This window comes from Poromitra crassiceps (genome assembly GCF_964638095.1).
Source record: "Poromitra crassiceps genome assembly, chromosome: 9".
Classification (NCBI taxonomy): Eukaryota; Metazoa; Chordata; class Actinopteri; order Beryciformes; family Melamphaidae; genus Poromitra; species Poromitra crassiceps.
In genome coordinates, this window is record NC_139630.1 from 32,007,126 (window position 1) to 32,024,176 (window position 17,051).

The window sequence follows — 17,051 nt, forward strand, 5'->3', positions numbered from 1 at the left end:
GGGGGGACAGAAATTGCCACCTCCCCCCCGCTGTTGATTGGTTCATCTTTATTGTGTATGTATGTGTGGGTTACAGTGCCGCTGCGTGTCATAATCTGATAATCCTCTGTTTACAGCGTTGCCAGAGCCACAAAGCCGCAGAGCATGTAGGTTACCTCTAAACACCGCCTCACCTCCCTCCCGCCGCACCTTTACGCACACTTTGAGATGCTGCACCTCATCACGCACGGACGACACTGCTCCTGAGCTCACAGCACGTAGTCGCGGTTTTTATAAATGCACAGGGGTTACTATCTACATGCACACTGCAAAATCGGACAAACGTATGTTTTTTTTATCTTATATGCTGACTTATCAAGCTTATTTTAGGACTTATTTTGCGTGTGAAATCATCTCGCTGCACTCGCAGATCATTTTACTTTTCTTTTTTCAGGATACTCTACCTTCTGCTGTCTCTTGGAGAAAGTTTATTAAGATTTTCTTCATTGTTTTATTATGATTTCTTAAAAGAAGTCATCTTGGCATGGATCAAGTGAAATGTATTGAAAGCAGCAAGATTATCTGCCAGTATAGTGAGAGAATTTGACAAAACATGTCACAAAATTGGCTTGATAGGTCTGGAAACAAGTAAAAAAATCACTGGAGAGCTCATCATTTTTTGCAGTGTATGCACTGCACTCCACTGTTTGCTGCATCTGTTTGCTAGGAAACACAGAGCATTTCCGGCAGATCCGGTTTAGCCATGCATCCCAGGCATGTTCAAATAGTTAGCGCTCAGGCTGGCGTCACTAGCATCATATTTCCCAGCATGCCGTTTTGCCCCGCGGGTCTCCGCCTTGCTGCCTCCCTCGCACTCGGCGCGGAGCAGCCCACATATAAAGTGACTCTGAACGCTCAACCTGATGCGTCACGTCCTGACTCACCTATTAGTACAGGCCACATGACACTTGACATCGGTGCATCATAGCAGCTCACACACTTTATATAATTATAAAGGTTATAATAACTGCCAGTGTCGTATTCTTCACTTTAACCATTTTTATGTATTTATTTATTCCGATGCTGTGCTCTGTAATCATTTCAGGATTCATACAAGGTCCTTAAAAGTGCTTTAAAAAGTCCTTGATTCTAACTTTTCAAAATGTGAGTACTGGAATACCTGCCAATGTAGGGAAGTACTTGAAGGCACAGTTCACCCCCAAATCAAAAGTAGATATTTTGTAGATGTAGCTCAGGAGGAATGAACGGGTCATCCACTAATCGCATTTGGCTAAAAGAGGTCGGTGGTTCGATCCCCGGCTCTTCCAGTCTGCATGTCGAAGTGTCCTTCGTCACACATCCGAAGGGATGTGTGACTTGAAGTCAGATATGAAAAAGGAACTATCCGAATTTCTTACAGTATATCAAATACAAGACAAAATCAAATCCTCACATATTCTGATATTTGTGGCTGTGAAGAATACTCTTCATCTATACGGTGATATGACCGAGTTAGCAGGAGCAAGATGTCTGTCTACGTAAAACATTATTGAACACCAGACATCTTCAAAACAAAGCAAGGTCTGGAAAAAGTATGGGATTTTGTAATTGAAAATGTGTAGGAACCCTGCCTTCTTCTGTTACTCCTCTTTTCATTTATTTTCATGTTTGTTCCAGTCAGTGTTTTGTATATCTGGCTGTAGAAAACCCTTCATTGACTGGTGCTCTCTCCACTGCACTACATACTAACTCTGATGTTATGCTGGAACCTTCATGCTTTTTAGGGAGGAAATGGCGAAGGAAATGACTGAGCTTCTGGCTAGGTGGGTAGAGATTGTTTCTCTAAAAAGAAAACGACACTCCCCGTGTTCAGGGGGAAATCTCAACAATCAGCTCAATGTTCTGGAAATGAATCCGAGATTTGATGAAAAACAGAATTGCACGTGAGAGCATGTGATGTGGAAATCTTCTCGGAGATGTGTTGATTTTGTTGATTCTTAATGATCATCGCTTCATTCAAGAAGTTTTTGATTCACGGGGTTAATTCCCTGATAAATGCCGCCATCTTTTTTTCTCCTTTTTCTGTTTTTGTTTTGAACATTTACTTATCCATGGATATTTTCTGAGTATGTATGCTCCCTTTTGGTTACACCCTGTTTCACCTTTATACACCCAGGTAAGTGCCAACAGATTCTGAAAGATATAGAAAAAAAAAAAAAAGATTCAAAGTTGTTTTTAAGTGAATTTTGTTCTTTACGTGTACTAGTAAACCTTTCAGTTTAAAGTTTAAACAAGTTTAACACCGAATTCCGGTCGGAGGAAACTTAGGCCGATAGAACAAAGACAATCATTAGATTACCATTAATTGTGAATATGATAAAAAAAAAAGATAAAAAAAAGCCATTGATGATTTTGTGGTTCTATCACTGAGGAAGAAGCGACACAATCCAAGGTACTATCAAAGTTCAACACCATTTTAAAAGCAGTGACCATCTGACACCCATCCATGTCATAAAGCAATGGTCATTGAATAAAATAAGATAAGATATACTTTTATTGTCCCCTTAGGGAAATGTGTGCTGGACTCTGTCCTGCAGTTGCACAGTAGATAAAATCACACATTGGAAACATACATGGTAGGAAGTAGCACACAGCATCCAAACAGTATGCAGTACACTCATTTACAGTTAGCGGTTGACACTGACGGCACCTTGCAAAAACCTTATCGCTACAAGCACCTCTACCTGTCACTGTTCAGGAGCTTAAGGCTACAAGCACCTCTACCTGTCACTGTTCAGGAGCTTAAGGCTACAAGCACTTCTACCTGTCACTGTTCAGGAGCTTAATGGACATGGGCAGGAATGAGTGCCTATAGTGGTTCAGCCTGCTCTTGGGGACTCTGAATCTCCTACCAGAAGGTAAGAGCTGGTACTCTGGGTGGAGAATGTGGGTGGGGTCGGACACTATTCTCCGGGCCTGTCTGATGATTGTCTGCTCATAGGTGGTTTGGAGGGGTGGATAGTTTGTGATCCCCATGATTTTCATGGCAGTCTTCTTCACTAGACGAGCAAGCTGTGCTTTGAGCTGCACTGTCAAGTTACCATACCAGGCTGTGATACCATACCTTATAACACTAACACGTAGGGGTGTCACGATACACTCAGTTCACAATACGATACGATACACGATATTGGGTTCACGATAACGATACGATATGATATTTTAACAATATTCTTTTCCGATAGATTTGTAAGTTGAGGGGGCATCCTCCATGCTAATTTGAGTAATTTCACCATTTTCATCCTCCGTCTCTGTAAAGTCCCTCGTCTGTTCAAACAAAGCAATGAAAAGGAGAGCGAACATGCAATCAGATGCAGATCAGTGCCACCATGTTCAGCTTCTTTTTCTCACGATATGAGATTTAATCTCAACGATACGTATTGTCATGTTTTGATATCGCGATATATTGTGGGACGATATATTGTGACATCCCTACTAACACGGCATGATAAAAAAGCAACATGAACTTCTGCTCCACTCCAAAAAGCCTAAGTCTACGTAAGAAATACATCCGCTGTTGAAGTCTTGAGCAAAGACTGTCAACATGGGTCCTCCAGCTGAGGGTGTTGTCAATACGGCCCCCGGCCCGAGGTATTTATAAGATCAGACTTGAGTGATGGGTGCATTGTGGATGACCACTGGCTTAGGGTCAAACACCATCTCCTCGGTCTTCTTCACATTCAGCACAAGATGGTTGCTGTCACACCATTGCACAAATTCTATTCTTTACTCGCAAACAACTTTTTATTAAAATCCCATCTCTCTATTGAAGAGATCATCTAGCGCAGTGGTCCTCAACTGGTCTAGGCTCACGACCCACATTTTTCCTAGTCATTAAAGTCACAACCCAAATTTCAGATTCCTCAAAGTCGATATGTTTTTTAAACCGGTGATGCTCGCAGCAGTTATGACATGTGTGGTATCAATGGATGACTTAGACCTTCTAGTTTTATAGGACACCAGTATCTTCACTCTGGCTTTAAAGTGAGCTCACTCCAGCCTCGGAAAGACAGCCATGTTGGCCGCGGACACCGGCGTTCACAAAGAGTAGAAGAACCTTTTTTTCATAAGCACATCCGCGACCCACTTCAAACGGCCCCCGCGACCCTCTTTTGGGTCCCGACCCACCAGTTGAGAACCACTGATCTAGCGTAGCTTTAGTGCGGACATATAATTCTCTGTGGCACATAATTCGTTTGTTTTATGAAGATGAGACTTGCTGAGCCCTCTTATATTGTGGACCATTGACCTTACGCACGATGCGTCCCAGGAAGAGAAATTACCATCAACCAGCAGGCTATTATATTCTATGACCTAGTTTATGATCTTTATTGCCATAGTAAAAAAAAACAAAATCTTATGAAGTGGAAGTAAAGGGGGGGTGCACGCTCGGGGTGAGGTCACCCTCTGGGGCAGAGCACTGTGTTCATCCAGGCCTGGTTACAGTGGCTGGCTGCTCTCTTCTCGTAGCGCTGGTCAGCCGCTCCAGATGGGAGCGAGAGTGAGTTAGTGAGTGAGTGAGTGAGTGATGTCAGCCGGTGGGCTGCTGCCTGGGTCCTCTGTCTGGGACTAATTGGCTCAGGCCGCCCTCTCGCTACGCCACACACACACACACACACACCACACACACGCACACACACACACACACACACACACACCACACCACACACACACACACCACACACACACACACACACACACACACACACACACACACACCACACACACACACACGCACACACACACCACACACACACACACGCACACGCACACACACGCACAGCTACAGGGAGCGCGAGCAGAAGGTGACCGCACCTCTCGACGCCAATGCCACCGAGGGACTCTGGGACCACCGTGCAGCCCCCCCCCCTTCCCCCCTACAGGCGCCAGGTCCAGCTGCACTAATCATGAGCCTCCGAGTCGGCCAATAGGATCAGAGCACAGCAAAGTGCCCGCCTCCGACTTCAGGGCGTTCTAAAAAGGGCAAATCCCGGTCATGGATTAATCAGGCTCGTCAGTGCCGTCGCAGAGGAGCAAAAGCGCCTGCCAACAGGCCGGCAGGAGGGGGCGCTGTGTGCTTTAACGCTGTCAAACGCTCATGTTTAATTCAGCAGAATGATCAGCTGCCACTCCAGAGCCGGCACCATGCCAGCATGGGTCTTGGTCCCGGTGGCCGAAACAGCATGTGTTTTCACCACTGGGGGGGGCTCAAACCTGCGAGCCTTATGTTGGTACGCTGTAGGCAGGGAATCTACCACGGCACTACCCGGACAGCACTGCCCAGCAGCACGTGTTTTAATGATGATGTGTGTGCTCATCCCCTCTCTAGTTCCGTTGTTGCTCTTCCCTCTCAGCAAAGATGCTGCTCATCTGAAAATGCCCCCTTTTTCCTCCCTCGCCTTCACCTTAACATTCACAGTAAACCCTCTATCTAATTTACAACAGATTGTGTTGATTCATCTTTAGCATCTGTTTTAACCTCTGGGGCCTCCCGGGTGGGTGGTGTTTACCACATCAAAGTAGCCCTAAATCAAAGTTCCTGTGTTTGTCTGAACCTTCTGGCACTCGTCTCCTATGTGGCTGACAGCCGCCATCTGACACCAAAATAGGCCAAAACAAACCTTGGAAAGTATTTGCAAAGACTATTTCACCCACATTACTGTGGTAGCATCACAGAAATCCGCCATCATGTATCTATCATGTCACATGATAGATACATGATGAAAAGTAATGTACTAAGTAACGAGTTACTCTACACAGAAAGTAATATTGTAAAGTAACTTATTACTTTCAAATGAAAGTAACTAGTAATATGTAGTATATTACATTTTGAAAGTAACTTGCCCAACACTGATCATGTGTTACTACTGTAGCTGCCACTTCAGCCAATTTCCCCAAAGTTATGAAGTCACATTTTAGCATAAAATTGTCATGGACCTTCTTACTAAATAAAAGCAATGTTTGAATTCCTCTATAATGCAGCACTAGCACTGATTCCCTGCAGCAAATGGAGTGAAAAATCTATGTCAATCTACAGCTGATATGTAAAAAAAAGACCTGATGCAAATAGTATTTGTTGTTGCCTATGTCATTTCCGGACAATGCAGCGAGCGCTGGAAAGTTTAGATAATCACAGGAAAGTATCTGAAATGAAAATACTTGCTGTGCTAATACCGCATTCAAGACAACTCGGAATGCAGGAAAAAATGGGCTCCGACCTGTAAAAAAATGAATTGAACGGTCATCGAGGTCGGAATTACAGGTCGGAAATTCAGGTATCGTTTTGAGCTCCGATTCGTCCGGGTTGACGTCATCAAAGTGTTTGTTGACCTGAGGTGCAATTATGCAATATGAGTGTATTATTGTTTACATTTCACTCTGAGTATAACAATATGTGGAATTGAACAGCTATTTTACCAATGAAATTAGCTGTGTATGTTTTTGTAACTCCGACCGTCCGAGTTCAAAAACAGCGTGAACGCAACTATTCTGCGGGTCGGAAAAACTCTGTATTGAAAGTTGTGCTGCGAGTTGTCTTGAATGCAGTACAACCCACCTGTGCGACTTTCTCTGTAAACTCCACCCACCTGGTACTTCAGGGAAGTTCATGTAAACAAGTTATTTGCAAAGACTGTTTGACCTATACTGTTTGGAATGGAGTGAATTAGCCCCGCCCTCTGTGATCTGGTCATAGCGCCCTGCCGTTTGGTATCCCACAGTGCAGCGCTGTGGCTTGTTGGCGCTGACCTCCTGTGTGACCTCCTGTCTTGTCTTGTTCCCTCTCAGAGGTCCACAGGTCCAGGCCACCAAGGCTGCCGCCAACGCCAAGAAGTACGAGCTGAGCAAGTGGAAGTACGCCGAGCTGAGGGACGCCATCAATACCTCATGTGGTGAGAGTTTGTTTTAGCACCAGACTATTACATATCCCATTGCCATAGTGACACACTGCAGAACATGCATGTATTTGTATGGATCCAAGTCTTGAAAAACAAGTCTCAAGTCTCTGAATGTCGATTAGCAAGTCAGGTTCATGTCATTAATGTCAAGTCTCAAGTCTAAATGAGAGTCAAGTCAGAACAAATCAAGAGTCCAGTATCAATTTCATATCTTAAAGAAAACTAAATATCTATTGTCTTTTCAATGCAATATGGTTTTAATATGATAAAAACTTCTTAAGAGCATCATGAGTTTGATTTATATATAAATTTCGGAGTATAAGCCGCGGCTTTTTCCCCGTTTTTTGGCCCCTGCGGCTTATATAACGGTGCGGCTTATCTATGGATTTTTTCAGCAAACGGCCACTCGGTGACCTCCAAAATCGATGGATTTTACAGGTTACACAGCTTCATCTGCACATTTTATGTGCATTGCTTTGCTGCTTGTTTTTTCGATTATTTTTTTGTAAAGCACCTTGAATTGCCTTTGTGTATGAAAGGTGCTATATAAATAAAATTTGACTTGACTTGACTTGACATCATTTGGCGGAAATCAACCGGCATCACGGTGAACATGGCGCTCAGCTAGACAGCTGCTACACCAGACCAAACAATATGTTTTAGCGATCTGATCTAAAATGAATAAGGTGACCAGAACCAACTGAATAACTTTAAAGAGTGGGGCGAATGTCTGCTGGAAGAAGCACAAGACTGAAAACCAGTAAGCAGAAAGAAAAGAGACGAAGCAATCACCGCAATGAATGAGGAAATGACTCACCTGCTGGAGGCTGGAGATACACGGCTTGGGCTTAACTTTTACTCCGTGAAACACTATCGATTAAGTCCGACATCGCTCAGAGGTTTTGAGCAGCTTGAAAACAAGTTTGAAAACGTGCAGAAGTCCATCCACTCACTCACTAAAGAAAATAAGGCAACCGTGAACAGAGTTTCTAATGCGGAAAAGCGCATCAGCGCACTGGAGGACAAAAACAACACAGTGAGTCCGAAAATGGATAAAATGCAAAAACAAATCGAAATCCTGCACACGCAGGTTGATGACTTAATCAGCAGGAGTAAAAGAAATAACATTCGCCTGATCAATGTAAAAGAGGAGCTGAGATTGGTGACATGGACGCTTTCCTTGGCAAAATCCTGTGTTACATCCTGGACCTGAAGGAAGGCGAGAAACCACAGTGGACAGGGCACACCGGGCGCCTCGGCCACGTCCAGACCCCGGCCTGACACCGAGGGCCATCTTCATCCGCCTACTCCGCTGGCCCGACCGTCAACTCATCCTCCAGGCTGCGGGGAAGAAGCCTCTTCCCCGCAGAAGGGTACGCGCTTTTTCGTCCGGCAGGACCTCTCCGCGTTGGTGCAACAGAAACGCGCAACATCATCGAAAAGGTTAAAGTCAATGGATATCGCTTTGGCGTAGCCTACTGTACCCAGCGAGACTCGTCATAACCATTGATGGACAGCGGCGGAACAAGAGCTCAAAGTGAAACTGCCGAATATCTTTTGAGTTGGACTGGTCAATAGTACTGTGAGTAACTAAAATAAAAAACGGAATTCTCTCTTCTTTAGCACTCTTTCTAACTATAAATCCACTTCTGTTTTAATTTCCTCTCTTGCCCTCTTTTCACCACACCGCGGACACTGTGTGCACTGTAAAAAAAAACACAGGTGGTGTTGTGTTATGTTGTTTTGTTGAAATGTTAATAAATGGGAGCTTCCTCAAACAGCCATCTCTTTCCCGACAATCCCCTCTGTGCACGAACCCTTACATATGGTAATTAAACATTAAAACACAATTAAAAAAAAAAAAAAAAAAACATTAAAACACCTGCGGCTTATAGTCCGGTGCGGCTTATATATGTAACAAACAGGCAATTTTGCTGCTGCGGCTTATACTCCGGTGCGGCTTATAGTACGGAAATTACGGTAATCAGTTTCAACTTCAATCAATTCAATCATTCCATACAAATTCAGAAGGCAGAATTTAAATTCAGTCGTCTGCTGGAACAAATCTCATCACTTTCAAAAGGCATTTACACTCTCGCTCACACACACACACACACACACACACACACACACGCAAGATCCCAAGTCAAGACTGTAGAAACCTTTTCATGTCATCATAGTACAAAGTCAAAGTCAAGTGCCAAGTCACCAGAACCCAAGTCAAGTCAGGCATCAAGTCAAGTGACATTCTGTTTTAAACTGGCACTGCCTCTGCACAGTTCATACTCCCAATAAGTAATATGTTGAATTTTGGCACTTTGTGTACACCGACTAGTCCATTTGTTGTTCAGGTCACTCCCTGACTCGCTAACTACAGTATATGTACTAACTTTACAAAGTCCCTCAACGTTTGAGATCTACTTTTCTACCTTTTCCTCAGTCTTCTCCCTGTCAGCCTGCGCCCACACAGTGCTGACATGCCTTCTCCTGCATCTTCATGTCCCCGCCCACACAGTGCTGACATGCCTTCTCCTGCATCTTCATGTCCCCGCCCACACAGTGCTGACATGCCTTCTCCTGCATCTTCATGTCCCCACCCACACAGTGCTGACATGCCTTCTCCGGCAGCTTCTGTCCCCGCCCACACAGTGCTGACATGCCTTCTCCTGCATCTTCATGTCCCCGCCCACACAGTGCTGACATGCCTTCTCCTGCAGCTTCATGTCCTCGCCCACACAGTGCTGACATGCCTTCTCCTGCAGCTTCATGTCCCCGCCCACACAGTGCTGACATGCCTTCTCCTGCAGCTTCATGTCTCCGCCCACACAGTGCTGACATGCCTTCTCCTGCAGCTTCATGTCTCCGCCCACACAGTGCTGACATGCCTTCTCCTGCATCTTCATGTCCCCGCACACACAGTGCTGACTAGGGGTGGGACAAAATATCGATACTCACGGTATCGCGATATTTCCACTTGCGATACGTTATCGATACACTGGCACCAAGTATCGATATGTTTATTAAAAAAAAAAAAAAAAAATTTTTTTTTTTTTTTTTTTTTTTTTTTAATAAACAGGCTAAAATATTATGCTGTGTGTGGTAGTTGAAACATAGTTTCAAGTTGACGTTTATTTATGTTTGTAGTTGAAACAAAAACAAATACTGTAGGCTACATGAATGGAAATGTTTGATCATTAATATCTTTTAGAAATTATATAGGTAGGTAGGTTATATAGGTTTTCTTGTTTTAATAATAATAATAAAAAGACTTAATGTGTAACTTTTCCTCCGTGGTATCGAAAATGGTATGAGTGAGTGAGTGAACTCTGAGAGAGTTCATGTCAATTCTGCTAATAAATACATAATACCTGCTTCTTGCCTTTTAGGGGTATTTTTTTCTCTTCAGTTACACAGGTATCGTGATGTATCGTCTTCCAATATATCGATTATCGCAGTATCGCTGTATCGTGATAATATCGTTATCGGGGGCCAAGTATCGTGACGATATCGTATCGTGAGCTACTCAGCGATTCCCACCCCTAGTGCTGACATGCCTTCTCCTGCATCTTCATGTCCCTGCCCACACAGTGCTGACATGCCTTCTCCTGCATCTTCATGTCCTCGCCCACACAGTGCTGACATGCCTTCTCCTGCATCTTCATGTCCTCGCCCACAGTGCTGACATGCCTTCTCCTGCATCTTCATGTCTCCGCCCACACAGTGCTGACATGCCTTCTCCTGCATCTTCATGTCTCCGCCCACACATTGCTGACATGCCTTCTCCTGCATCTTCATGTCCTCGCCCACAGTGCTGACATGCCTTCTCCTGCATCTTCATGTCTCCGCCCACACAGTGCTGACATGCCTTCTCCTGCATCTTCATGTCTCCGCCCACACAGTGCTGACATGCCTTCTCCTGCAGCTTCATGTCCTCGCCCCCACACAGTGCTGACATGCCTTCTCCTGCAGCTTCATGTCGCCGCCCACACAGTGCTGTCATGCCTTCTCCTGCATCTTCATGTCCCCGCCCCCACAGTGCTGACATGCCTTCTCCTGCATCTTCATGTCCCCGCCCACACAGTGCTGACATGCCTTCTCCTGCAGCTTCATGTCCTCGCCCACACAGTGCTGACATGCCTTCTCCTGCAGCTTCATGTCTCCGCCCACACAGTGCTGACATGCCTTCTCCTGCATCTTCATGTCTCCACCCACACAGTGCTGACATGCCTTCTCCTGCATCTTCATGTCCCCGCCCACACAGTGCTGACATGCCTTCTCCTGCATCTTCATGTCCCCGCCCACACACAGTGCTGACATGCCTTCTCCTGCAGCTTCATGTCTCCGCCCACACAGTGCTGACATGCCTTCTCCTGCAGCTTCATGTCCCCGCCCACACACAGTGCTGACATGCCTTCTCCTGCAGCTTCATGTCCCCGCCCACACAGTGCTGACATGCCTTCTCCTGCAGCTTCATGTCTCCGCCCACACAGTGCTGACATACCTTCTCCTGCATCTTCATGTCCCCGCCCACACAGTGCTGACATGCCTTCTCCTGCATCTTCATGTCCCCGCCCACACAGTGCTGACATGCCTTCTCCTGCATCTTCATGTCCCCGCCCACACAGTGCTGACATGCCTTCTCCTGCATCTTCATGTCCCCGCCCACACAGTGCTGACATGCCTTCTCCTGCAGCTTCATGTCCCCGCCCGAACTCAACATCACAAAGGAGCCACTCGATTCTGCTTCAAAATGCAATGGGAATATTTTTCCCCACATTCTGCAGATTCTCTCTCTTATATTTTGTCGAGCCATGTTACAGCATATTTTCTCATTCTGCAGATTCTCTTATATTTTGTCGAGTCATGTTAGCATATTTTCTCATTCTGCAGATTCTCTTATATTTTGTCGAGTCATGTTACAGCACATTTTCCCATTGTCGTCTCTCTTGAATGGTTGTGTATGAGATGATTTATGCATCTAGAAATGCTCAGTGAAGAAATAACAGCTGAGGAGAACAGATACAAACTTTTTCACGCTTATTTTTTCCCCACGTCGTACCTTTGTATCGTTTCTACTGTAGTTCTAATTCCCTGGATGGAAAATGACACACACACACACACAGGTAGAATTGCCTTGTGTTAGCTGTTTACAGGCCACTTGCCACCCCTCCCAGAGAGAGGCAGAGCTTGGCGATGTGACAGTGTCCCCGGCTCCGGTTAATCTGCGCTGACAGAATAAAAGATGAACACAGCGGGGCGACGAGGGGGTTGTTGATGACACCCGGCAGATTGGGGTTTGTCCTGCGCACGATTCTGACTAAATTAAAGTGTTTATGAAGTAGGCTACACACCGCTTGTCTGCCCACAAAGTATTTTTGCTTCAGTCTATGTTTCCGAGGTACTTACTAGACCATCTTTTGTGTGTGTGTGTGTGTGTGTGTGTGTGTGTGTGTGTGTGTGTGTGTGTGTGTGTGTGTGTGTGTGTGTGTGTGTGTGTGTGTTCAAGTTCAAGTTCAAGTTTATTCATATGTCCCAGAAGGGCACTTTGTGTTGCAGCAGAGCAAAAACAAAACAGTCATAAAATCACACAAGACTCGAAATAAAAACATGAAAACAAAGTGCAGACACAAATAGACCATAAAACCATAAAAGACCATAAAACCATAAAAGCAAAATGGAGACACAAATAGACCACGACATAGTGCAAAGTAAGTTCAGTTCAAAAGTGCCAGTGTAGTTTAAAGTGCATTAGAGGCCGATAAGTGCCAATGCGATAAGTGCAAATGCAAGGCAGTCTAAGAAGGAGACTTAGCCACACAGCGCCACATATTACAGAAAATAAATGCTACAATATAACTATTGTATAGGAGAACATAAAATAAATAAAAACATCAAATAGATGTTACATTACTGTATATTCTCTTAAGTAGCATTTAAAGCTCGAATCGAAGCAGGCACAAAGGAATTCCTATATCTATTTTTCTTAGCCAAGGGAGCACGAAGACGAAGGCCAGATGGAAGCAGCTCATATTCAGAGCACAGCGGATGGGCATTGTCTGAGCAGATAGCCCTTGCTTTTTTCAGCAACTGCAAGTTGAAAATGTGGTCTAGGCTCCTAAAATGGATTCCGGCTATTTTAGAAGCCGTTTTCACAATTCTCCCTAGGGAATTCCTATTCTTGAGGTCGAGGCTGCCATACCAGCAAGCAATAGAGAAGGTGATCACCGATTCAATGAAAGCGCTGTAGAACAATTTCATCAAGGTCTTGTCTACCTGGCATTTGGCAAGTGTGTGTGTGTGTGTGTGTGTGTGTGTGTGCGTGCACACGTCCGTGTGTGTACACACTAGCTGTACATCACTATTTTGGACTTCAATAGTTGAGGAGGAAAATTAGCTGATACTGTACATCTGTTGATTTAGTAGGAGTCAACAGTATTAATTGTTGTCGCATCATTCGTCATTATAATCGACTCTTTGCACCAAATTTGAAGAAACAAACATAATGGCAATATGGAATATGTGGACATATTCTGGCTTCACAAAGGTCTTGTGTTGAATAACTATCATTTATTGTACTGAAATCACATCGCAAGTGTCACTATGTAAAAAGTGAATATTGTCTCATAAGAGCAAAGCGCTGATATATCAGTCAACCTCTGCGTGTGCATTTTTGTTTTTTTCTTACTACTACTATCTCTATTTTTAACTTTTTTTTTAAATTAATGTTACTCATCTTGTTTTTATTTTATTTTAGCTATTTATTGTTTTAAGGCATCATTGCTATTATTATTCAAATATCTTTATTACATTTTGCAGCTGTTTTACAACGTCCTTTGGAGGAGACGTTAAACTGAGGTCCTGACCTTGTGGTCATTAAAGATCCCATCGGTACTCTTCGCAAGAGTAGGGGTGTAACCCCGGTGCCCTGGGGGGTGTAACCCCGGTGCCCTGGAGGGTGTAACCCCGGTGCCCTGGAGGGTGTAACCCCGGTGCCCTGGAGGGTGTAACCCCGGTGCCCTGGAGGGTGTAACCCCGGTGCCCTGGGGGGTGTAACCCCGGTGCCCTGGAGGGTGTAACCCCGGTGCCCTGGAGGGTGTAACCCCGGTGCCCTGGAGGGTGTAACCCCGGTGCCCTGGCTCAATTCCCAAACAGGCCTCCCTTCCATCATGGTCACCTAATCATCCCTCGTTACTTAATTGACCCATTCAGTCATCTACTCTCCACCGTGACAGCGGATGTGTGAGAGTTCCTGCACAAACTGGCTGCTGTGCATCACCCAGGTGGGTGCTACACATCGGTGGTGGATGAGTTGAGCTCCCCCCCTCCCGATACGACTACGGCTATGACTACCTAGAAAGGCGCTATTTAAGTCCAATCAATTATTATTATCATAATTATTATTATTATTAATTACCCACAATTAACCATCAAATAGCATGAGATAATTCACTCACACAAACACAAAAGCCTCTGTGCTCATTTCCATGAGAGAGAGAGAAAACACTCTTGTGTTTAATATTATTAGTGGTTTTATTATTATTGTTGTTATCGTCGTAGTTGCTGATGATGATGATAATGATTTTAGGAATGTATTGTGGTTATTTTTGATAGTAGAAGCTGCAGTAGTGGTATTGATTTGTCTGTCACTCTCAGACATTATCATCATTACTGTATTATTAGTATTGATTTGAGACTAGGGATGCCGGTGGCGACTAATTTTCCCAACGTTTAAACGGAAATTTTAATGGCGACTAGTCTATAAGCAAGAAAACACTCAGAAAACAACCAAAACTGAGCACAATTTCATCTATAATGTTAAAACGTTGCCTGAAAAAATAGTGTGTATTTAAGAGCCATTTAAAACCATTAATTCATGGTTAATTAGTTCGTCATAATCGTCAATATTCACAACATCTTGCGCTGTTTATGAACATTGCACATCAGAAAACAACAACGATGCGTATGAAGCCACCGGCCGGAGAGTTGCACAGCTTTACTTTTCTATAACAGTATGTGCTTTGTAGCATTTATTTCTCTATAAAAGTCATGTTTATGTAATATGTCTTTGTACTTTAGTGTCACTTTGTGCTGCTTTTCTTGGCCAGGTCCCCCAAAAACAAAATGTTATTTCAGTTATCCTTTAGCAACATTACTCTCCTAGAACATTAATATCCATACACTACACTACCATTCAAAAGGTTTGACACACCATATTTTTCTTCATTTTTTACCATTTAGAATAAAAGTCAAGTTAAAAGTGAACTATACAATAACACAACTGGAATTGTGCTGTGACAACAAAGTCAAACAAATCAAAGCTAGCTTATATTTTAGATTCTTTAAAGTAGCTGCCCTGACTTCATGACATTTCATATTATTTTGAAGCAGTGGTGGCCCACCGCTGCTAAATCTTAAACATATACAACATATATATATATATATATATATATATATATATATATATATATATATATATATATATATATATATATAATTATGTATATATATATAATTATGTATATATATATATTTATGTATATACATTTATATACATAAATGTAGAGGAACCCTGCTGTTTTCATCCGGGCATTCGAGGAGGGGGGCTACAGTAGTGGCTGGTAAAGACTCAACAGCCCCCCCCTCCCCCCCCACCCACAATTATTATGATAATTTAATCATTCGTTTAACCGACTAGTATTTCTCGTGCCGACTAGTGAGGGAGTGGGCGTTTAAACGTTTAACCGACTAGATAGTGTCACTCTCAGACACTATCATCATTAGTATAATCCGTAGTAGTAGTGTGTGTATTGGTATTGATTTGAGACTGTGTGTGGTGCAGATATGGATAGTGTGTGTATTGGTATTGATTTGAGACTGTGTGGTGCAGATATGGATAGTGTGTGTATTGGTATTGGTATTGATTTGAGACTGTGTGGTGCAGATATGGATAGTGTGTGTATTGGTATTGGTATTGATTTGAGACTGTGTGGTGCAGATATGGATAGTGTGTGTATTAGTACAGTATTGATTTGAGACTGTGTGTGGTGCAGATATGGATAGTGTGTGTATTGGTATTGATTTGAGACTGTGTGTGGTGCAGATATGGATAGTGTGTGTATTGGTATTGGTATTGATTTGAGACTGTGTGTGGTGCAGATATGGATAGTGTGTGTATTAGTACAGTATTGATTTGAGACTGTGTGTGGTGCAGATATGGATAGTGTGTGTATTGGTATTGATTTGAGACTGTGTGTGGTGCAGATATGGATAGTGTGTGTATTGGTATTGGTATTGATTTGAGACTGTGTGGGGTGCAGATATGGATAGTGTGTGTATTGGTATTGGTATTGATTTGAGACTGTGTGGTGCAGATATGGATAGTGTGTGTATTGGTATTGATTTGAGACTGTGTGGTGCAGATATGGATAGTGTGTGTATTGGTATTGATTTGAGACTGTGTGTGGTGCAGATATGGATAGTGTGTGTATTGGTATTGGTATTGATTTGAGACTGTGTGGTGCAGATATGGATAGTGTGTGTATTGGTATTGGTATTGGTATTGATTTGAGACTGTGTGGTGCAGATATGGATAGTGTGTGTATTGGTATTGATTTGAGACTGTGTGGTGCAGATATGGATAGTGTGTGTATTGGTATTGATTTGAGACTGTGTGTGGTGCAGATATGGATAGTGTGTGTATTGGTATTGGTATTGGTATTGATTTGAGACTGTGTGGTGCAGATATGGATAGTGTGTGTATTGGTATTGATTTGAGACTGTGTGTGGTGCAGATATGGATAGTGTGTGTATTGGTATTGGTATTGGTATTGATTTGAGACTGTGTGGTGCAGATATGGATAGTGTGTGTATTGGTATTGGTATTGATTTGAGACTGTGTGGTGCAGATATGGATAGTGTGTGTATTAGGGCTGTGCCGATTCACTTATCTCCCGATTCGATACTATCACGATACTTGGGTGCCGATTCGATATATATTGCGATTCTTAAGTATTGCGATTCTACGATTATTGCGATTCGATATTACGATTTATTGCGATTTTTGTTTCTTTTTTCTTTTCTTTTTTCAGTTTGTTTTTTTACACTAGATTAGAACAT

The 17,051-nt window shown here is 43.4% G+C and overlaps 1 protein-coding gene across 1 annotated transcript in view; it reads left to right on the forward strand.

The window, feature by feature from the left end:
* The window catches only part of myo6a (myosin VIa), a 188,705-nt gene that overhangs the window by 152,647 nt on the left and 19,007 nt on the right, over positions 1-17,051 (forward strand). The window contains exon 30 of the mRNA XM_083642594.1: positions 6,826-6,929. Coding sequence (XP_083498720.1) covers positions 6,826-6,929 — 104 coding nt within the window. The remainder of the gene's footprint in view (positions 1-6,825; positions 6,930-17,051) is intronic.